We start from the raw sequence: 23619 nt of genomic DNA, 5'->3' as shown, positions 1-23619 counted from the left end.
TCTTCGAAGGGTTTAACTTCAACCGGCTCCCACGCATCCATGCAGCCACAGCCTCCAAGCACCTGGCCAGTGTGTCTGGGACCGAGTCAGGGCGGCCGTCCATCAACAGAAAAAGCTGGGTGTCATCAGCATATTGATGACAGCCCAGCCCGAAACTCCGGACAATCTGGGCAAGAGGGCGCATAAAGATATTAAAAAGCATCGGGGAAAGGATTGTGCCCTGCGGAACTCCACACACCAAGGAGTGTCGCGGCGACAATTCCCTCCCTAGCACCACTCTCTGTCCCCGACCTGAGATAAAGGAGCGCAGCCATTGTCGGACTGTGCCCTGAATCCCCACGTCGGCAAGGCGGTGGTCTAAAAGATCGTGGTCGACCATATCGAAGGCTGCTGACAAATCTAAAAGAATCAGCAAGCCCGAACCGCCTCGATCCAGTTGTCTACGAAGATCATCTGTTAGCGCCACCAAAGCTGTCTCGGTCCCATAACCAGGGCGGAAGCCGGACTGAAACGGATCCAGAGCCAATGTTTCATCCAGAAATCCGCTAAGCTGTTCAGCAACCGCTCTCTCAATTACCTTACCCAGGTACGGAAGATTCGAAACTGGGCGGTAATTGGATAGATCTAAAGGATCTAAGGATGTTTTCTTTAAGAGCGGACGCACCACTGCCTCCTTCAATTCCTGTGGGAAAGTCCCCGTGCCAAGGGACAAATTTATGATCTCACCCAGAGGGGCCCGTACCTCGTCTGGACACGCTCTAATCAGCCAAGATGGGCACGGGTCAAGGGGGCAAGTGGTGGGCCTTCCAGCTTGGAGGAATCTGTCTACATCGGCAGGGAGTATCCGATCAAAGTGGTCCAATACTGGACCCGAGGACAGTCGAGGGGCCTCCAGTTCCATTATTGTATCCAAATTGGCAGGGAGGTCACGGCGGAGCAGCAAGACTTTCTCTGCAAAAAAGCTCGCAAATGCCTCACAGCTATGAGTCGATAAACTACAGGGGATAAACAAGACTGTATATTTGTGGAAAACCTGGGTTTTCTTTTGTTATGTAAGGACAGGTGGGTGTCTCTGCCCAAGGAGTCATGTTTAGGAGAAATTATTAAACACATACAACCCCCTGCCCCACCCAAGTGATAGTAGGAATTAAGGGTATTCTCCCTTTCTGGGGGAGCAATTTATGTAGAACTTGACAGGTACTTTTGCTGTTGCAACAAAACGCTTTAAGAAAAACCTTAAAAATTCAACAGATAAAGCTTTTCCATTATGCAGCATTAGCTGAAGGGATAATGCTGTACTGGTTGAATTTCACTCAGCTTACGAGGACAGAAGCCTCTGCTGAAAACAGGGCTGGCAACTCACTTAAGCTAGGAACGTGGAGGGAGGGAGCAAAGCAAAACAAAACAGGGATGGAATATATGCTGCTCTTGCTCTTTACCATCCCTCACTCATTTGTAAGAATATAAACTTGTTTATGTAAGTGTCCACAGGTTATGTTCAGAAGCAACTCCAGCAAAGAGGAGCCATATCACTTGCATACACAAGTCTGGCAGGAAGAACTATCGGAGTATAGGGCAAGGGTAGTGAGCATGGTCCCCCCCCCCCCGGATTTTGTTCAACTCCCATCAGCCAATGGCCAGGAACAATAGAGTTGTAACCCCCATATCTGGAGGGTACCATGATCTGGGGATTATTATTTGGACAAAACTTCAGACCAAAACAAAATGGTCCCAAGTACCATCCAAAACAATTACCCAATTAATGTCATTTTCTGCGACCAGTCTCCCAGGTCTGCATGTTAGGGTGGCTTGCACCCAATAAAGGGGGTGACATTTGTGATAAATCATAAGTTCAAAGAACTATAGTTCAAAAGTTTTTATCCTCTGAAAAAGTATGATACACAGGTACCTCTTGCAGAGCAAGCCAAGCATCAAAAAAGATTTGAAGTCTATTGCACTGTGCATTAAGTAAAAATGGAACAACCCTAATATGTGTGGAGAACTGGTCAATAGCAAGTTTTTTTTGGGGGGGGGGACAGAATTAGACCAAAATTGGACCAATTCAAGGAGAAGTGCTATGCCACTTACATTTAGGCTTTAAATGCTAGTCTGGCCCAGCAAAATAAAATAAAATAAAAACTTTCTCATAGCTAGGCACTGTCTCACCTAACGGGAGAGTGTACTGCCCATAGTCATTTGTAAAAAATGGCAATAGAGCCATGAAGCATAAAAGGTAACTGTAAAGTACTTTGCATATTTAAAATGACACATACCGTACATTTACAGAAATAGCAGCACTGGACCAAGTCTAGTCTGCAAATCCCTGTTTTAATCTAGCTAGTAACTGTAGAGTTTACAGCTCACCTAGAAACAGATCTTGTTTAGTCCTTGAGAATATATCCCCAGTCCATCACTTTGCTGCAGCCAGACTTCCCACATAAGGCTCTGCATATTCAGTCTGGTTCTGCCAATCCTCCCTATCCATATTTAACTGAGCACCACATGCTTGAGAAAAAAGGGTAAGCCAATCTGCAATTAAAAATACCTAGCCACTGTGTAAAGATAAATGACAACTTGGGAGTAGAAATATCTAATGCCATGTTCTGAGCTACCTTCTCCCTTCCCCTTTACTACCCCTCAGGGAATGGAGGAACAAAGATTAAAGGGGGAATTAAGTGGGTAGCTATGGCTAACCTACAGGAAGTCAGCAGTGGAGTACACCTGTTGCTTCCCCCATCCTCATATATATGCTGCAACAGCAGGCAAACTGAAGGAGCAACCTCTGGAAAGGGGATGGATAAAAAGCAACAGGAAGTAAGTAAGGAATGACCCAGCCCCACTAGGTCCTTTGCTGTAGGTTTGTCCATGCTTTCCTAAATTGAGAAAAGTTCTGCCCCTTTGCATTCATAGGACGACACAGAAAGGTGCACACGCCCGAGACAGGAAACCTAGAAGATGAGTGCCAGGGCACCCAAAGTGCAACAACCAACATGGGACAGGACACACTTGAGGGTTCACACCATGCAGTAGGAGGGAGCAGCTGGGGTGTCCACAGGGCAAGGGGCTCGATAGTGTATTAGACTGAGGCTCCAGCCCTCAAAAAGTTGAAGTTTCTCTAGTCAATGAAAAGTGATGTTCTTCGGTGAGATGGGGCTGGGCAGTCGGGATGAGGTTGCAACGCAACAGATCCTTTAGCAGGAGCAGCCGCTCTCTGTTACTGGCTGCTCGGGAGGTTTCTCTAGTTTGATGTCAATCACTGGAGATGGCAGGTTAAGGGGAAAAAAGAACACCCAATATGTAAAGCAAGGTGTGGTAAAGAACACAGAGAAAAGCGCAACAATGCAACACTTGGGTCTAGCAAAACAGATCCAGGAAGTTAAGGGGATCTGTACTTTCCTTTCCTTCCCACTCCTTGTATTCCAGAAGCATTCGCATCTCCTCGCTGCCAATAAAGCAAGGACAGGGGGACTTGTTTCTGACCAAGTGTTGTATCACCTCAGTGGAAAAGGGTTGGGGACACATTACAGAAGTGCCTGGGCTACACACACTTCTGCCACCCCTTCCAAGCACCTTCTGAGGGCCATATGCTAGTGGCAGGCAATTCAGAGGGGGAAATGGGTGGACGAACAAGCATTGCTTTACCTTTGTACAGTAACTAGTTTCCATAAATCCTCACATCCCCTCCCTCCATTCTCCAGCAAGACAAGCAAGAGGCAGCATTAGATTTCAAGCTGGGGGTGGAGAAACTTGGTGGGCAAAGTGGAGCAGTGATGGGTGTGGTCTAGGGGTCAGAGAGGGGCCCCAGAGAGCCACTTTTGGCCCCTGGGGCTGTGGTTCTCCACTCCTTCACCACTGGCACACAATAAAATAAGCTCTTGTCAATGCTTTGCAAAGAGCTGCTCTAAAAAGAAATTGTCTTAGGCTTCCCCAAGCTTGTTCTGAAAGACTGCAGTATGGGATGAAGCTACTGAGAAGCTGAGCAAGGATACTGTCGTCTTTGCTTTTCTCTGGAGTGCTGTCCATCCCAGGTAAGGCAGCAGCCACACGGCGGAAGAGCTGGAAGGCAACACAAAGAGAAGGTGCATGAACATGTGGTAACTAAAAAAATGCATTAGGGGGAGCATTGGGACAAGCTTAAGGGATAGAGAAATGTGAAAGCTGCAATAATTAGTATGAAAAGCAGTGAAGTCAGGATGGAAGCAGCACACTGGCCTTAAAAAAATATTTTGATCATGGAAGCTATGGAATCAAAGGGAAGGAGAAGTTAATCCATTCCAATACATCACCACAAAGCAGAGCACACTCAGAATTTGTGGGGAGAGAACTAAATTCCCTCAAGCAAGAGAAATCCCAAAATCCCAATATGAATTTTGGTGCTAAAAATGGCAGCACTCCTTCCCGGGAGCAGTACCAAGTTACCTGTTTCACATTATAACCAGTCTTTGCACTGGTCTCAATGAACATCACACTCAGTTCTTTGGCTCTCTGTTCGCCTTCTTCTGTAGTAATTTGCCTGGAAATAATAATGCAGACAAGAGAGAAAGAAAGGTAAGGCATTTGTCCTCTGAGGGGAGATTCAGTTGTCAAGGATCCCTCCCTGTCTTATCAACACTACAAGAGGACTCCTGAATCTCAGAACTGCCACCTTCATCAACTCAAGCTTTTGAGCGACCACGAAAAGTTAGAAACTGGGTGCTCACAAATCACAACAAGCAAAAGCAGGAAAACAAGCAATGCTAGAATTAGAGAGCTTTAATGCCTGTTGCATTTATAGAATATTAGAGGAAAAAAGTAATAGAAACCTTTTTGGAGGCATTTCTACATCTCACCAAACCAAGTACAGCCCCATAGCTATGCATGGTGGGCTGGCTAAACCCATTTTTGCTCTACCTGCATGTGATTACAAAACACAAAATGTAAGTCAAAAGAGGAAAGCCACAAAACATGGTTAGTTGGCTTAGTTTGGTTAGGTGGGTCACATGTCACATAGAAAGCTATGCCACTGCTGTGTGGGAATTAATAATCTCTAACACCCTGTACATACCTGGTTTTATATAAAATCCTGCTTTATCCCTGGTTTCAATATACATCCTACTCAGTTCTTAGGCCTCTTGCACGCCCTCTTCTACAGAAATGAAAAAAATGTCACAGGAAAGGGGGAGAAAAATCCAAAAGGAAGCAAAAACTAAAAAGGGAATTGGTAGCAATAAACAAAAACAAACAAACAAAAACAAATGAAGCTTCAAAAGATTGGCCAGCAACAGAAAAGCCAGCAAGGAAGAAGCACACAGCCCCCACAAAATAAAACAATAAGGAACAGGTTGCATGTCTGCATAGGTTGCATGAGAGAGGTCTTCATTTTCACCTAAGACTTTCTTTGATTATTATAGTCTCTTAGGCTCATTTCACACAATCCAAAACAGAGCAGAATTGGTGTTTCGATGCCAGTGGGGGATCCAAAACTAGCCTTATACCTCCCTCCCTGTAAAGCTACAATTTCAACGTTTTTGTGTAACATAAACCATGGTTTGTAAGGATGTCTAAATGGGGGAAATATTGTTTGTATTTCCTTTCCAAATAGAAAATCATGGTTTAAAGTGGGTTTCAAATTCTGGTTTGAAAAGGAAGGACTAACCAATGCTTGGTGGTTTAGACACCGGAAAAAAAACATTTGTGTTTCATTAAAGGGGAAATTAAAAGCAAAATTGAATGCTAAGTGGGAGGAGGGAGCAAACAAGACTGCAGCTTGATTTTAATCTGCCCAATTTATCCTTTACCTTTAATACAGAAAGTACTTACAGATGTAGGAAAAAAGCTGAACAAAGAAACCACAGGTGTGAATGTCCCCCCCCAAAAAGAATTTATTTATAATTCACATTATTGTAGGAATAAGTTGCTTTCCCTTTATATTAATAAATACAGCATTTTGCATGCTAAAACGGCTGTAGTATCATCTGTTTGAACAACTGCAATTGTCAAATGAATTATGATTGCTTGCAACTAAGCAGCACAGATCCTATAAATGGTTAATTCAAGGGGACAGGGACAGTACCTTAAAAATTGCTTTCTTAAATCTGTGGAGCTAAACATATACTGCTTGAATATGCAGAGATGACAGCAGTGGAAATTAAATTGGATAGGACATTCCTGAGACCATGGTGGTGGTGTAAGAGCTCCCTCACCATTATGTCTATCCTAATAGGTGTTGCAATACAGGCGACTCTCAACTTATGGGGTTATATTCCAGGAACAACACACAACGCCAAAATCGAGTAGTCAGAACACTCTTTCCCTGTATCTCTAAAATCTCTCTCAAGTTGAGTGCAATGGCAGGTGGGATTGCCAAAGCTTTTCCTCCCTGATGCCCACCTCCTTTTATATATGTGTATAAATATGGATTTATATTTGCCAAGCACATAAAGCTGAATGTGCACAAGTTAAATGCGCGTAAGTTGTGAGTTACCTGTATTTGCTAGCTGTCCATAGCTGGGGACTCAGCTGGTGCTAGTCAAGATCTGCAACTAAAAAGCTGCAAATGATGAGTTTGGAAAACTCAAATTTATACATCTGATTAGGCACTGTATGGGAAGTACCGGCAGGAAAGATGTCCTATGTTAAGTATTTATCTGAGTTATTAAATCTATATCCCACACCTCCCCCACAAAAAGGAGCCCACAGTTAACTGACTGAATTATGAGTTGCATTGTATTTAGTGGTATGTTACAAATTATTTCTGCCATGTAACTGTGCCTTTGTTTTCAAGAACTAGCCCCACGTAGATCAATGATCAAAGGAAGAACTGTAATTTTACCTGCTGCCTTATTCCCAGGTTGTACTAAAGCCATTCAGATTTTTGCTCCAGGGGAAGTTACGAGTTGTTGTTGTTGTTTTTTTGGCCTATGTGTACTAGATCCCTAGCTGGTCAAGGCGGCACCCAAATTTCTCATAAAGAAGTCACAAAGGCGTGGGGGTTGGCAAAGCAGCTTCTAAAGGCCTAGCAGAATGCCACTGTGTTTATTGGTCAATAATAAGAAGCCTCAAAACAAATCTCTCTCAAGGAAGATGTGTTGCTTCCAGAGAATGGTTACAATTTAAGATATCTAAAGAAGCAAGATGGTGGTGCCATCTCAATTAAAGCCACAATTCTACCAGCCTTACATGCTTTTCTTTGGATGCACTTAATCCTGTTTTCTCACAAAAAAAGAGATATTTTCCTCTGCTTATTCCTTCCAAAAGCCAGCTAGGAAGCTTTCAAGCATATATGAAAACAAAAGAACCTGACTCCCAACTCCCCAAATTACCTCTTGTCTGCAAGGTCAGTTTTATTCCCCACCAGCATAATGATGACATCACTTCCTCTTTCTGTTCGCACATCATCAATCCATTTGGAGGTTTGCTGGAAGGAATTCAGATCTGTGGGTGTGGGGGGGAAGGCTTAATTTAAAAACTTTAAAAAGCACAAAAGCTTTAAAGGCTCTTCTGCAAAAGTAAGGTACCTGCATACCCCATGGACCAGCATGACATACAACAAGCCCAGTTGCTTTATCTTTGGGCAGCCATGACCCGGGGGTTCTGTGCTCTGACCCCTCTCTGAGAGGACTGTTTCCATACACTGTGAAACCAATCTCTCACTCACTTGTAATGTCATAGACTACCACTGCAATAGTTGAGTCACGGATGTAGCTGGGAATGAGGCTACGGAACCGCTCCTGGCCTGCTGTGTCCCAAAGCTGAAGTCGGACCTGCTGGTACCAGCCCAGGGAGGAGACAGAGGGACAAAAGACAGAAGAGGAAGAAATTGTCCTTTAGAGAAAAGGCAGTTAGAAAATGAATTCTATAGAATTGCAATAGATCTCTAAATGCACAGACACACCAGTAGAAAATGCAGTGCTTCAGATGGGAGGAAAACACAGCAGACTACCCAAGACCTAACTCCTGCTTCTGCAAATAAGACAATTACTCATCAAATGATGCTACCAACCAAGACAGCGAACAATACCAGCGGCACAAAGTGGACTAGTTTCTTCCAGTTCAGTAGACTCTTATAACCTCTAAATACTAGTGAACAGGGTATGCGAGTGAGACTTCCTATATATCTTACTCTATGAAAGCCAATACATCTGAGCAAGTTCTGCAAGATCTGTAGTTCTACTGAGAACTACAGCATAGCTCCATCTGGAGAAACTGACATTCTCAATTCTGGGTTCAGCTTTCCATTAAGTGTGAAGCCAAAACCCTTATTTTCAGCATGTGAATGGGGTAAGGTTCAAACTGCACAGTGCAGTCATCTGGTTCCTTACAGCACCAGCAAGGAAAGGAAGACGCTTCCTAAGGGAGGCAAATAGCAACAGAGCTAAATTAAATGGAAGCATTGCCAGTCATACCAAGAATCTCACAACTTTCAGCATAGCACAATTCCCTGAGCAGCACAATGGAGATGGGAGATGCCTTCAGGACAGGCAATGTGTTTTAAAGGTTCATAGAGGAAAGTCAGGATACACATTTAATTAACAAAATCTTTATTTAAAATAATAACAACAACAACACATAACATACCAGCCCTTCCTCTTGGGAGCTATGTAAAGCAGAAACTGGAACTAGCTATTGGGGCAAAGAGAATAAAATTCAGCTTTGGATTGCATCCAAAGAGATATCATGACTAAGATTACCCCTTCCACCACCATCCTCAACATTGTTCGTGACTGGTTAGAGCTGTAACTGTGCCTACAATGAAGAACAAGGAATGAAAAACGCACCCAGGTGAGTCTACAAATGGAGTTTATGGTACTGCACCCACATTGACAGTTCTGATGGATTGCATGGAACTGATTCAAGGAGAAAGGTTGTCACTGTACCAGAGACAAGAGGAACCACTTGATTTTATTTATTTATTTAAATAATCCCACTTCCCCCATACTAACTGAAGCATTTTACTGCATAAATATACAACCATCAAACAAAGCGAGTTCCTAAACATGTACACTAACTCCATGAAGCAAATAATTGCAATGTTTACACCAGACTAAGGGACAAGGACAGACGAAGCAAGAGCAAGGAGGAGCAGGAGAGAAAGGGTGCAGATGAACTACTGACGGGGGGCTCCTTTGCCCACCGCCCTAGGCTGAGGGACCAAGTCTGCAGCACATTGAGTCTCCACCCATAGCTTTCCAGCACTGCAGACCTCTCCTCCTCCCTTCACATATATATCAATGCAATTGTATTGAAGAGAGGGAAAGTGTCAGCAATCAGCAGGGCCACTGAGTCAGGGAGCCACTATGTGGCCCTGACACATATGGTCACAGCTGTTGCTAACCACTGCACAGAAAGATGTTTAGTGAGCCCCCACACAACGCAGAGAACATGGGCACAAACCAAGAAACTCCCTACAGGTGTGCAATGGAGTTTGGTCTGCTGGGGTGAATAGGGCACTGTAACACAAGCCTCAGTGTGGTCTCAAGTCAATCCTCACCTGCCTACTTTCTTTCTTCTTTCCTGTCTGTGTGGTAGCCCTGATTATCAGCTTCTCCCTCCTTTGTCTGTTGTCCCTTGTAGGACTCAGCAGAGAAGATGATTGGGACAGAACTAGAATTAGTTGGCTCTGCTTGCCGTTAGCTCTGTCTCCACCTATTATTTGCACTGACTCCCATCTACTGTTGGCCTCCCACCCTAACAGTCCCAAGGGGCACTAGCCGCCAGTTGGTGCAGCAGCATTGCCCAAGGAGCACTTGGTGAAAAGGTGTGGCATTTTCAAGGAAGCCAACATGTCTTTAAGTGAACATGATTTCAGGTTCTATAGCTTCACTAAGGTGAAAGAAAATAGGGAGACACCTTTTATTTTTTGCATTCTCTTCCACTGGAGAAAATCTTCCTTTTGGAGGTCTATACAAATATATGTATATATATATGTATATGTGTGTGTGTGTATGTGTGTGTGTGTATATATATATTAAAGAAAATGCTTTCGTACGGTGAAAGTTCGTTTTCCCAACCAACTCAGCCCATTAGCAGTTATTCCCAAGGATGGCCATCTTTTTGCCTTTCCTGTCACTGTCCACATCAATGCAAAGCAAACAAGACACCACAGGGAAGCTGCAACACACATAAACTGCAGCTCTGTATGCTGTCACACAGCTGCGGTTGAGCTGAAAGTGCAGAAATGTTAAGTATTCTCTCCTGCCCCGCCCCCATTTTGACAGATTGCACAGGGAGCTGCTGATGTGCAGTTGACTTCCCCTTCAGAGACAGGTTTCCAGGCCCACTGGGAAACTGGCTGGGCACAATCATCTCCATGCACATGTGCAGATGGTCATGGAGGAGTGCTGAAATGTACTACATTGCAAAATCCTTTCCACCACCCCTTTGGGGGTAGGGGCCAAGAAGGTAGTCCTGCTTCTACATTTGGCCTCCTGAAGCTCAAGGCTTTCCACCAAATGATTTTAACTGATATTAACTCTCTTCAAACTCAGGTCCTGTTTAGTACACATGCTCACTTCATATGTACTAGTTCTGTAGCTATTTAAGGTGAAGCCATCATTCCTAATGTAAAGCTTTTACCAGCCATCTTATATATCTGTGTCCTATTGCTTTATTATTGTTGTAGTTTTAACTGTACAGTGGTACCTCGGGTTACATACACTTCAGATTACATACTCTGCTAACCCAGAAAGAACGCTTCAGGTTAAGAACTTTGCTTCAGGGGACTTCCGGCGGCGACGCCATCGCGGGCGGTCGTGGGTTGCCTCGGCAGCGAGGCGACCCAGGCCGTCCCGGGGGTTGGAGCCCCGCTACCGCAAAGCGGGGCTCCGGTAAGGCGCGGGAAGAGCGTCCCGCGCCTTGGGCTCCCCGGCGGGCCCACTATAGCTCCGAACCCTTCCCTCGTTCCCCCTGTAAAGGGGGAGTGGGAGTGAAGGGACTACGGAGCTGGGCTATAGGGGAAATGCCCCAACCAGGACGGCGAAGCGGCGGCCGCCGCTCGCGGTGTGCGACATCGTTCTCCCTGTAGAAAGAAAGAAAAAAGGAAGCCTGGGGGTCGTGAGTACTGAACTGGATTTATTTTTGATATTTAACGACCTGGGAGGTATCACGAAAAGGAAACCTGTTCCCCTCCCTCCGGTGCAAAGAAAATAACCATATTGATAGACTGCTGTTACAGTGATGGTTACAATGTTATAACTTTTGACAAGTGAGACTGTTTGAATTTCCCTTTGGGGGCTAAGACAGTGGAAAATATCTCTTTTTGGATTTGTAATCCTTGCGCCCTGGCTCCAGGAAAAATGGCTGCGAAGGTTTGAGACTGAGCGGAAAAGTACTGGCATTAAGATGGAAAAACATTGAAATTTGACACCTATGCCCATTTCAGCCATGCTGGGTCTCGTTTTTGAGCTGGCCCTGGACTCTGGACTAACTGACGAACAAAGGATTATTTTTTTGAGGCTTGAACTGGCTAACCAGAAATTGGTGTTGTTGAACCGGGACATGGCAGAGAAGGTATTTCCCACAGAGGAGACTTTTCAGGACACCTGCAATGGAAGAGAACCTTGGCAAAGAGCTGAAGGGGATTATGGAAGAACAGAACAAAACGGCTTGGCATCTCCGAGAAGAATTAAGTTTATCAACAAAAGAAGAATGGAATGTCGAAATGGAGAAGCTGGAAGGCGAAGAATTGTGTACCCTGATGCTCTATGCAAGGATTCCTGTGAACTGTGTCTGGATCTGTGGATGTACAAGTAAAGAGGACAATTTGAGAAGTGGCTCTGAAGTAAGAAGGAAAAGGAAAATGGTTAGAAGTGGGATAGGATGAACTGTATTGTTATCTGGAAGCCGGTGTGTCAAGTTATTTCTTTCTAAGCTTTTGAACTAGATAAGGGATATTCTGTTTTATTTTTTATTAGCAGCAGTTTTAGGGAAAGAAGTTGTTTGTTATGATTTGATCCAAGAATAATTTGATAAGATATGAATAAGTTGTTAAGATATGTTAATAATATGGTAAGATATAAAGAATAATATGTTTTGTTATTAACTATATGAAGTTACAATATGATTTGATTTTATATAAGATAAGGAGTGGAATATTATTGTAAACTAAGAAATAAGATCTTTTGAAGAATGTTTAGTTTTGAATTGTTAAGTGAATTTAATTTTAGAGACATGAAGTTATTAAAGTAAATTTGGAATAGGAACCGAAGGAGAGAAAACAGGGGAAGTCAATAATGTAGATTCGACCAAGAAATTTAAAAAAAAAAAAATAAGAAGAAGAATCGTTGGTGTGTTTGTAGTTGTTTAGTTATAGTGGTGGGTAAGTGTTGGGGTTTATGTTGGTGAAGGTGATGGAGTGTTTTGTGTTATGGAAAAACCAATAAATTCTTTATTAAAAAAAAAAGAACTTCGCTTCAGGATAAGAACAGAAATTGTGCTCTGGTGGCGCAGCAGCAGCGGGAGGTCCCATTAGCTAAAGTGGTGCTTCAGGTTAAGAACAGTTTCAGGTTAAGAACGGACCTCTGGAACGAATTAAGTACATAACCAGAGGTACCACTGTACTGCCTGAATGCAATTGTTTTCTGATGAATGGAGCATACAGATGCTACAATAAAATAAAATAAAATAAAATAAAATAAATAAAATAAAATAAATAAAATACCACTAAGTAAATGCAAAAAACAACAACAAATGGCTCAAAAACTCCAGGAGGGAATTGTCAGTGGCAGAGGATTAAAGGACCACAAACAATTCTCCAAGTCTTTTTGTAAACTGCTTTGATTTTTTTAACAAACAAACAAACAAACAAACAATTAAGCAGTGCATAAATTTTATGAAATAAATAATTCATTAATAAACTTCCTAAACTGGGCCATCAAAAGGTATGGATTAGTTGCTTTTATACAAACTGTGGCAAACAGAAGTATATACTTCTTGCAACACATGACTTGATGGAATGCACTGCTGGCACAGAACATGTATGGGGAACCTCTGGCCCTCCAGATGTTGCTGAACTACAATTCCCAACATCCCATGTCAATTGCCATGCTAGATGGGGCTGATGGGAATGATAAGTTCAGCAACATTTGGAGGGCTAAAGGTTCCGCACACCTGGCACACTTTATCAATGGGATGAGACAAAGTCATAGGGAAGGGTCATCGCTCAGCTATAGAACATATGCCTTGCATGTACAAGGGTCTTGGTTCAATCCCTGGCATTGCCAGGTGAAGCCGGGAATGTGGCCTGCTTGGCACCCTGTTAGTCAGTGTAAAAAATACTGAGCAAGATGGACCAGTGGTCTGATTCAATGAGGTCGCTTTGTACGTTGCTATGAAGGATATGTCTCTGAATGTTTATCAGATACAATAGCTAAATAAAAGTTCCAGGTTCAGGGATAATACACCAGTTGCTCAGGGTATGGTGCAAACATTTGGGAAGAGCAGTAGCCTTCATATTCTGCTTCTGGGCTTGTCAGGGTGCCTACCTAGCTACTGTGTGAAATAAGATACTGGGGACTAGAATCTTAACAAGAAGCTTATATTCTTCTTTGCAGCATTACTTTTTAGGTCGATGAAGGGGAAAGGAGTAACAAGGAGTTGGACCAGTAGACATGCCTGAAAGAAAGTATTTCATCTGAGCAGAACAACAGGACATGAAATTTAACTTGACCATTTGGTTTTTTTTGGTTGACATTTACAAAAAAAGGAATGAGTTAATCATAAAGAGGTTATAGCAGCCTCGTACAACTTGAAGCCCTCCAGATATTGTTGGGATGCAACTCCCATCTTCCCTGACTGCTGGCCATCCTGGCTTGGGCTGATGGGAAATGAAATCAAAATCACCAGAAGGACATCAGGTTAGGGAAGACTGGGCTATGGCATATGAGACAGCAAAACTGGGCCTAACATTGCCTCTTAAGAGGCTTAGGTAAACTATAGATAGAGATGAAGGCCATAGTCCTCCATTCTCCAATGGCTTCCAGGCTGGATTATTGCAGCCCTTAAAGATGCCTCAGAAACTTCAGCTAGTCCGAAATGTAGCAGCTAGATTACAGGCTGGGGTTGCCTTTAGAACTCACAATCAATTTTAAAAACAGTTGCATTGGTCACCCATTCATTTCTAAGTGCAAGTAAAGGTGTCCACATTAGTGTTTAAAGCCCTAATCAACTTAGACCCCAAATATCTAGCAGACTGTCTCCTTCCCTATAGGCCCTCTAAGGTGTTAAGATAAATTCCATTGACCTCAGAAGTTTGAGATGGCAGTGGCGGTGTGGGAGAGAGCATTCTCTGTGGCTGGTCCTAGGATGTGGAATTCCCTCCCCTCAGAAGTGCATCTGGCACCTTCAATATACAACTTTCATCATCCACTAAAGACACACCTCCTTGCCCTGGCCTCTGACACATGTGGCTGTGATTTGTTGTAGCTGTTTTTAATGCTGACTGCAGTAACCTGCCCTGAGAGTTGTTGGTGAAGGATGGGTAAATAATAAAAACAATAATAACTGCTAGACAGTGGAAACATACAGTGGTACCTCGCAAGACGAATGCCTTGCTAGACGAAAAACTCGCTAGACGAAAGGCATTCGCTAATGAAAGGGTGACTCGCAAGACAAATTTCCCTATGGGCGCAACTCGCAAGACGAAAAATTTTCGCATTCCCCCCCCGTCAAACCGCGCTTACCCCGTCCGTGCTTCACAAGACGACAGCACTCGCAGAACGAATTAATTTCGTCTTGTGAGGCACCACTGTACTAAATTGCCAGGTGCTAATTATGGGATTTTTAATTTTATTTTTTTGCCTTTCTAAGGGGATAGGCACTTAATCTGTTTTATAAAAAAAAGGTATAGCTTTATTGTTATTTGTAACAGGAATTTTCATTTTCGGTATCATACTTTATAAAATCTATATTAGCTGAATAAAAATATCTGCCCAATGATTATTTACATACTAAGAATTTGCCCAATTATAATTTACATACTAAGAAACAGTTAAACAAAAAAAGTGGTGGGCCTTTGCTAGTAACAACGGATTCTATCAGATGATCCTTTGCAGGCTTTTGGGTGGTTTTAGTCCTGTCTGCTCCCTTACTAAGAAGGACAGAACCAGAGCTCTCTTCTCCACTGTGTACAGTGCCTTTGCAGAGCCTAAGCCACAATACCTACTTGTCAGATCAAAGACAATGACAGCCGCAGCAGAGTCCCGGATGTAGCTGGGAATGAGACTGCGGAATCTTTCCTGACCGGCTGTGTCCCATAGCTGCAGCCTGATCTGGGAAAACAGAAAATGTGGGGGAAGGGGGGAAGGGAAGAAAGAGCAGGAATGTGGAACACAAAATAAAAACAAAAAAATTATGTGAAATTTAAAAAAAGAATGCAAACTCTTTGAGGAAAAATGCAAGCAACAAAAGGGGCAGGGGAAATGGTAAAATGAAAAAAAATCAGTGCAAAATAAAAAGAAGGGCTTGCCCAAGGGTACTTTGCGATCGTAGCTTCTGAATAGATCCCTTTAAATGTGTTAAAACAGCCAGCTTTTACCCACAGTGGAAGCAAAAGAATACAGCAGGTACAAGAAGTGAAGGCCCAAGCTGCCCCAATGGAATTTCTTCTGATACTCAGCCTAATTGTGTACCCCCTTATGAAGCCCCACAACAAAGATACAGGTCAAGGGCTCATTAACAGACACACACAGAGCACGGAAGAGGCTTCAACAGAGTTCTCAGTGTGCCCTTCAACTACTCCATAGGTGTACTTTGTCTATGCATCAAGTGAGTTGAATAATAACAGGGAGGAGTCATGCCAAAGCCACAGTTGCTGTCCACACTGGGAAGAAAGAGGTTAAAGGGTTTTTCACCCAAATGTGGTCTCACAGGAACCAGAGGGGAGTCAATGCTGCCCATCATTTCTAAGTAGCATAGTAATAAACGTTAAAGGAATTGTCAGCAACTGCATAGTTTGGCTGGTCAGGATTCCAGTCTGAGACAAAGAATTATCTTGAACCGAAGGTTAAGTTTCTGCTTACAGCCATACCCTAACACAATGGTTCCCAAACAGACCATTTGAAATTGTCGTGGGTCTTGGCAGACCATTGAATTGTTATTTTGCCTGTTGTAGCAATTGCTGTGCAAGATGCAGTATAATTTCTAACTGTATTGTTATTTATTCTTTTTTTTCCTTATCCAAATTGTTATGCAATAAAATACAATATGAAATATAAAAGAAGCAATAGAATTTAAGAAAAATTATGAATATTTAATATGATGGATGTGCTGACTTGCATCTCCAACCACAAATCCAGAGACTTGCCACAGACCAATCAAATGAAGCTTGTGGACCACTAGCGGTCCACAGGCCAGTTTGGAAACTCCTGCACCAACATATAAACACTATCACTCTGAAAATGACCTAAGAAAATTCTTATTTTAACTCCAGGAAACAGAAGCAAGGTAGCACTAGAGGCACAGCCAGTTCAGACTGAGATGCCAGATAGTTCAACGGTTTGCTGTCATAAAGTAGAGCCAACATGGTGCTCTTATATTTCAGTTAGGCTGTAAGAAACCCAGGTTCAAATCCTCATTTGGGTTTTGTACCCATTAGGCTGCTTCTCTCTCAAAGGCTAAATTTCCCCTACAGGACCGTTGCACGTATTATGACCATAGCACATTTTGCACATTTTTAAATTGCGGGAGAAATAATTTTGCCAGAAGAGCCTCTAGCTGCCAGATTGGTCTCCCTCCAGTATCACAACCAAGGATGTTGTGTTGCAGCCAATGATTTAAATTCCATAGCCACAATAAAAGTTGGTTCCATGGGACTGAAAGGCAAAAGCACCACATTTTCTCTGTCAAAACTAATCCGCCTTTGCAATTTTGTACACAATCTACCCAGTGATGTGGATTTCAAAGGGCCTCCTCTTTCATTCCCCCCTTTTTAAAAAAACACAATTCTAACCTTGTGATTCAGGGAGAGAAATGCTAGCAGGTTAGGGAGGAATGCAAGCTGAGCCTACTAAAGAATCCCATATTCAATAGGACACAAAAAGTCATGACTATGGGGAAATCGCTTTTCCTCTTGCATGGTACAGTTTGTCACAAATAAAGAGCCACAGCTGGCTTACCCTCCTTTGCCAGAGACCATGATTGGAAGGGGCTGCCATGGGATTTAGGGCCACTCTTAGCAGGTGAAAGCTGTCAAATACAACACAAGTCAGGACAGTGATCACATACTTTTTCCAGGTTATGCACACAGACGACCCCACTCACCGTGCGATCTTCTAAATACATAGTCTTTGAGAGGAAATCAATTCCAATAGTTGCCTGAAAAAATAAGAAAACTCTCAGTAACTTTGAACTACAACAGACATCTAGTTAAGAGTTGCCGGAAGTCCACAAAAAATCATGTTCATTCTTGAATTATATACAAAGACAGATATGTGGTAACCTCAATACTGAACACATCGGATGAATGATTCCTGTGCGAAATGAATTCTGGAGCTGCCTAATTTTAAAAAAAAGGTTATCTAACAAGTTATGGTCCTCTTGGACTCTTCTCTTGTGACCTTGTTCATCTGGGAGGGGGAAACTCAGATAAATTAAATAATTTTGGAGGTTGAAGCACAAGGGGGGTATTGCTGTAGAGAATAATTTCCATAGTACACAAAGCTTTTTCAGTGGGGTCAGAGGCCCGATTATTTAATTATAGGTTATGAAATACATTTACCTCGCTGAGATAGTAGTCTCTGAACATCATGGTGCCTTATGGAAAATGAATTAAGACTTGCTTTGGGATTGCATCTGTATGCTTTAATTCAGCTGAGGCTCAAGATCTATGTGGCAATATCCAATATTACACAAGCCAATTTACCCTTCTTCTCCACCACCCAGTAGCTCCTTGAATCCCTCTAAATCTGGATGGCAGCCAGAGGGGCTACAGGGGGAAGACAGAAAGGATTTGTGCATGCTGAAGTCCATTCAGCTTCTGGATGGACAGAATTAGGTTTCAAACGTTAACTATAGCAGCAACTCTTTAAAGTCAAAGGCAGCATAAAACCATCAATAAAAAGCTAAGTGGAACAAATCTGCTTTAAAGTCATAAGAACATACAGTGGTACCTCGGGTTACATACGCTTCAGGTTACATACTCCGCTAACCCAGAAATAACGCTTCAGGTTAAGAACTTTGCTTCAGAATAAGAACAGAAATTGTGCTGTGGCGGCGCAGCGGCAGCAGAAGGCCCCATTAGCTAAAGTGGTGCTTCAGGTTAAGAACGGTTTCAGGTTAAGAACGGACCTCCGGAATGAATTAAGTACGTAACCAGAGGTACTACTGTACAAGGTGCGTAGACATACATCAGTAAGAGCTGTTGCTAAGTCTGCACTTCTGGCAGCAAGAGAAAGTTATTTGCAATATATATATAGTAGAAACAATGGTCCTAGGCTGTTCAATATGTTTTTATTTGGTTTAAATCCGCTTTTAGGTGTATATAATATTTATAATATTTGGTTGCTTTATGTTTCCATTTTAAAAAACTGTAAATCTTCCTTCAGCCTATGCAATAGCATTTTCTTTTATCTACTGGCAGTATATAGATGTGTCCAACCAATATCCAGATTCCAGACCTCTATAATTTCACTAGTTTATAAACCTCTCCATGAAAACAGTGCAATTTAAATGTTCTTATGCATGAAGCTTGACTATGCTCCCACTTACCTGGTACGTGTTGTCAAAACTGTCATACATAAATCTGGTGATCAGGGATGTTTTTCCAACTATAGAAGAGGGGAGAAGAGAAATGGCTCTTTATATATGAAGTGGTAGGAGCGGCACTCAAAACACCTGCCCACACAGAGAATCAAGATCTCCAGAATATCATGGCACATTATACTATTCCTTCTTTTTAGAAATCCACCTAACCAACATAAAGTAGCATGAGATTTTTGGGTCTGCTGCTTTTAGAAGTTGTTGTGCAGACATATTATTTTATTTCCACAAGCAGCCCCTTTGTGAGTACTGTGGGACATATATACAGAAAGCAAACAATAAGCATATTGATCCATCACAATGTGAATCAAATAAGTATGATCTGTCTGAGGGATGAAATGTGTGGCCCTGTCCTCCTAGGCTGGACACTGTCACCTGCTCTCCTTCTGGATCTGCTCGAGTTTGGGTGAGAATGAGAAGAGTGCCTCCATATATGGTGATCTTTGTCAAGGGCAAAACAGCCCAAACTGTAACTGTCATAGCTTGTAACTAAGAACTATGCTTGGTCTTGTTTTTCCTTCCTCTCTCCAATATCTTCTTCCTTGTATGTCATTTTTTAAAAAGACTGTGAGGCTGAGTACAGAGGTCATATTCCAGCAGCTTATAAAAATAAATTTTGAGAGCTCTTTTGATGGGATATAAATTTTGCAAATAAATAAATAAGATTTCTAGAACATTAATGTCAACCCCAATCCTAAACCATTGAAAACCGAGATTGTTCTGTGATACTGCAAAGGTGTGGGTCCATATTTCCCATCCAAAACTTTAATTTAATAGCACAAGTCTTAGCATGGAACAGAAGGCTGGTGACATACACACACAAGCATGTACCTACAAGACCTGCAAACCAACCTCAATTCTACATAGTAGGGCTCAAACGCCATTTCTTCCAACAAACCTTATAAAGACTTTAAAATAGCTGAACCAGTTTTAACTAGTGCAAGCACAACTACGCTTGTTGTGATAAAAGCAACATATTCCTATAATTTTCATTTTTCTTCACCTAACTACAACATATACATGATAACAGCCACAAATGTCACTGACTACATATTCAGTGTTTCAGAATAATTACAAATTCTATTAATGGACAGAACTGGCAAAGACACAAATAATTTTGGCACATCATGACAAACCATAAGATAGGGGAGTTTCTAGGAGGTTCTATATTTATTTCACTACTGACGACTTTGTTAGCTCCCATATCACGCTTCAATACATAGGATGTTGGGCATTAGCCAACATTGCAATTCAGAGCACTGGAAAGAAATTTATGAGAAACACTTCCAGCCATGCTCTTAGAAAAAAATGCTTTGAACTTGACTTTATTATTCACACCTAAGTGTCCTAGAAGCTGTCCTCTGGAACAGGAAGGATCAATTCACTGGATCAGTTGAGAAGGTAGAAAGTGATGAGCTCACCATTTGGTAAGCTCAACTCCATCAGCCATTAGTATGTCCAAGTGCCAACAAGACACTGTACAACTGAACAGCAAAAGCCTTTTCACACAATAAATGTTACCATAGATATGCTGACAGATTCAGCTGTGATATATCACTTCAATGATAATAATTTTAAAAAGATTATCCTCAAGGATGATGCTCTTAACATTAAAAAGGATTGGGAATTATAAAGTCTTCTACCAAGCAGACCAAAATATTGGTAGCAATCTTAGCTTCAAAAATATATGGTAAAAAGATATAAGGTGTGGAGGAGTATTGGCAAATCCTAGAAACTATCTCATTTTGAGTTTCTTTTGCTTTTTCTATGCACATTCAGTAGCATCATGCTCAATGAGACTTACTCCCATAGGATCAACACATTTTAAAGCTTCCCAATCAAAATTCCTAGGATCCCATAGAAATGAGCAGTGGGAGCTTGAGTACAATCTCTCTCACACTCACACACACACACACACACAGAGCATCTTATAATACTTTCATTTGGGCAACCTGGGTGGTGATGGTAGGTATCATTTCAGGTTTGTGGTGCTACACTTCTCTCATACTTCCAATACCTCTCCAAAGTCTTGGATGAATGAAGGAATCACAGCAAGGGGCATTTATAATAACAAAGTATCATTTGCCCCCATCTGTTTATGCAACTCTAGAGACACTATGTACTCTGATGGAGATGTAGTTGTTCAATTACACTAATGACGCCTTAGCTATCTTATTGGGATGTATCAGAATCATACCGTCACAAACTTTTGTTTCCTCCTCTTACCCAAACCCTGGAATGTCAAAGCGGTATTTGGGGAGTGGGGACAGGAGAAAGACGGGGGCGGGGTTTGCTTATGGCTTCCTGACAGGGTTTCTGACAAACCACAACATTAGGCACATACAAACAGCCTCACCAACTACTGCCCACCCAAAGCCCGTTTGTGGGCATGAGATCTTCTTATCCAAAATGCTGAGTGGGACCTCATATGTTTTTGCTTATGTAACTCTGCTAAGCACCACGTACGGCAAAACAGCGGCAGCACCTGCATGTTGCTCCGCACTTGAGGGTTCGGGCATATCGAGGGGAGGGCAATTCTGCCCGAGGGTCATCGCCATAGGGTCATCCCTCAGAGATACCCTCCTCACCACCTGCCCGCCCTAAACCCCCGGGGCCCCGCGCTCACCGCTCTGCTCGCCCAGGAAAACCAACTTGAACTTGCGCAGCGGGTTGCCGAACTCGCCGCCGGCTCCTCCGGGCGCCGTCATGGCAAGCGGAGCAGGGCTAGGAGTGGGGGAGGAGGAGGAAGAAGAGCGGGAGGGATGGGTGTAAGGGTGGAAGGACAGAACAGGAGCCAGGTGCCAGGGAGAAGGAGCGAGGTAACGGCAGGGGAAGAACCGGACTGCGACGACCAGAAAGAAGACACGGAGCGACACCTGATGGCGTCACTTCCGTTCCGCGGCCGCCCGGCCCCCCCCCCCCTCCGAGGAACGAGAAAGGGATGAGCTCATCCTGAGCTGCAGGGAGGGGGAGGAGGGGGAGAGAAAGAGATACAGGCCGGCTGGAAGAGACCGAGGGTGGCGTCGTGAGATCATCGGGTGTGACATCACGGGAGGGCGGGGTTTAAGAGGCCGACGGCGCGGCGCTAACCCCAGAGATAGGAAAAGGGTAGAAAGAACAGCACTTCCTTGAATCTCCATGGTCTACGGTTGTTGTTGTTGTTGTTGTTGTTGTTGTTGTTGTTGTTGTTCAGTCGTTCAGTCGTGTCCGACTCTTCGTGACCCCATGGACCAGAGCACGCCAGGCACGCCTATCCATTACTGCCTCTCGCAGTTTGGCCAAACTCATGTTAGTTGGTCTACGGTAGTGTTTCCCAACCTTGGGCCTCGAGCTGTTTTTGAACTACAACTCCCATCATCTCTAGCTAGCAAGACTAGTGGTAATGGATGATGGGAACTGTAGTCTGAAAACAGCTGGAGACCCAAGTTTGGGAAACACTGGTCTACGGAATGGTTTAGTTTTTTAAAAAATATGCAGGGATTTATGATATCCAAAATGAACCGTGGAAAGAGAAGAAGGCAAGTCACTGATATTTTAAGGATGTTTAAATGAGTATTTTAAATTATAAAACAGAATATTTAATAAAAATTAGAAGAAAAAAGAAAGAACCAGCACTTCCACTGTTATTTGCTGGGGGGGGGGAGGATTATAAATATAGTACTTAGGTTCTCTCCCGTCCCCTGTTTCTATTTATATTTGCTGAAAAGAAAATTCTCATGGCAATTTACCGCATACATTAAAACATCAAATAAACAAGCCAGATTAAAATATTACTGATATGACACCGATCTACTTCTTGCTGACAAAAAAAGCTCCTCTCATATAAAAAAGGTAAAGGTACCCCTGTCCATTAAGGATGTGGGTGGTGCTGTGTGTTAAACCACAGAGCCTAGGGCTTGCTGATCAGAAGGTGAGCGGTTCGAATCCCTGCGACGGGGTGAGCTCCCGTTGCTCGGTCCCAGCTCCTGCCAACCTAGCAGTTCGAAAGCACCTCAAAGTGCAAGTAGATAAATAGGTACTGCTCCGGCAGGAATGTAAACGGCGTTTCCGTGCGCTGCTCTGATTTGCCAGAAGCAGCTTAGTCATGCTGGCCACATGACCCGGAACCTGTACGCCGGCTCCCTCGGCTAGTAAAGTGAGATGAGCGTCATAACCCCAGAGTCCTCTGCGACTGGACCTAATGGTCAGGGGTCCCTTCACCTTTACCTTACCCCTTACTTACAGGGAAGAAGCCGTAGCTGTAGTGTAGTAGAAGAAGGGGACCATCAGTCTTGGCAACTGCTGTGCGGGACAAGACCTATTTTATGCCAATGCAAATTTCCCTATTCCCTATTTTATGCCAATGCAAATTTCTGTTTCCATACATCTTCCCAGTAGTTACAACCTAAAAATTTCCCAATGATTATTTCAGCTCTGACAAATTATCTGTGCATGCTTTTTGCATAAGAGTCTGATGCAAAACCTTTGACAGGACTTTTGTATTGTGACATGTCACCCCAACCTCCAGGTGGTGAGAGACTCCACGGTTTGTGTGCTTACTCGGTATTCTGTTATCTTGGATGGAAGGTGAACAGACACTGGTGTATTTAACATATAATGTTTTATTTAAACATATATGCATCCTGGGCATAGGATAGAGGGGCTCACAGTGCATTGCTCCTCCATTAGCCACAGCTTTAGGTCCAGCACAGAGCAAGGCACATCTGTCCAGCTCTCAAAGCATCTCTCCTAAAAGGTTACCCAAGGTGCTATCTTGCCCAGTCCCCCTTGTTGCCTCTTTTGGTTCCTTCCCACTTGGATACAGATAATTGCAAGACAGCTCATCTCTTTCAAGTTCCCAACAGGGCTTCAAAGGAACTAATTGGTTACTAATCCTCCCCCAAACTC

The 23619-nt window shown here is 43.1% G+C and overlaps 1 protein-coding gene across 5 annotated transcripts; it reads right to left on the bottom strand.

Annotated features, from left to right (window-relative positions):
• Positions 1–1992: 1992 nt before the first annotated feature.
• On the bottom strand, positions 1993–21605 carry LOC117039887 (ras-related protein Rab-6B-like). 5 transcript variants are annotated; one of them, XM_033137232.1, is made up of 9 exons: positions 21359–21585; positions 18682–18740; positions 17236–17289; positions 8557–8601; positions 7637–7745; positions 7302–7413; positions 4420–4513; positions 3990–4056; positions 1993–3256 (listed from the first exon to the last, which is right to left on the bottom strand). In XM_033137232.1, exons 1-9 carry the CDS (start codon positions 21438–21440, stop codon positions 3192–3194), a joined length of 687 nt encoding a protein of 228 aa, XP_032993123.1. In that variant the 5' UTR covers positions 21441–21585; the 3' UTR covers positions 1993–3191. The 5 variants fall into 5 exon arrangements, with proteins under 5 accessions (XP_032993123.1, XP_032993124.1, XP_032993127.1 ...); XM_033137233.1 differs by having other exon boundaries at positions 7637–7742; positions 21359–21579; XM_033137236.1 differs by lacking the exons at positions 7637–7745; positions 8557–8601 and adding an exon at positions 15140–15245 and having other exon boundaries at positions 21359–21605.
• Positions 21606–23619: the final 2014 nt, after the last annotated feature.

The sequence above is a fragment of the Lacerta agilis genome, chromosome Z (assembly GCF_009819535.1).
Source record: "Lacerta agilis isolate rLacAgi1 chromosome Z, rLacAgi1.pri, whole genome shotgun sequence".
Taxonomy (NCBI): domain Eukaryota; kingdom Metazoa; phylum Chordata; class Lepidosauria; order Squamata; family Lacertidae; genus Lacerta; species Lacerta agilis.
Note: the sequence above shows the minus strand (reverse complement) of the source record. Positions and strands in the feature narration are given on the sequence as shown.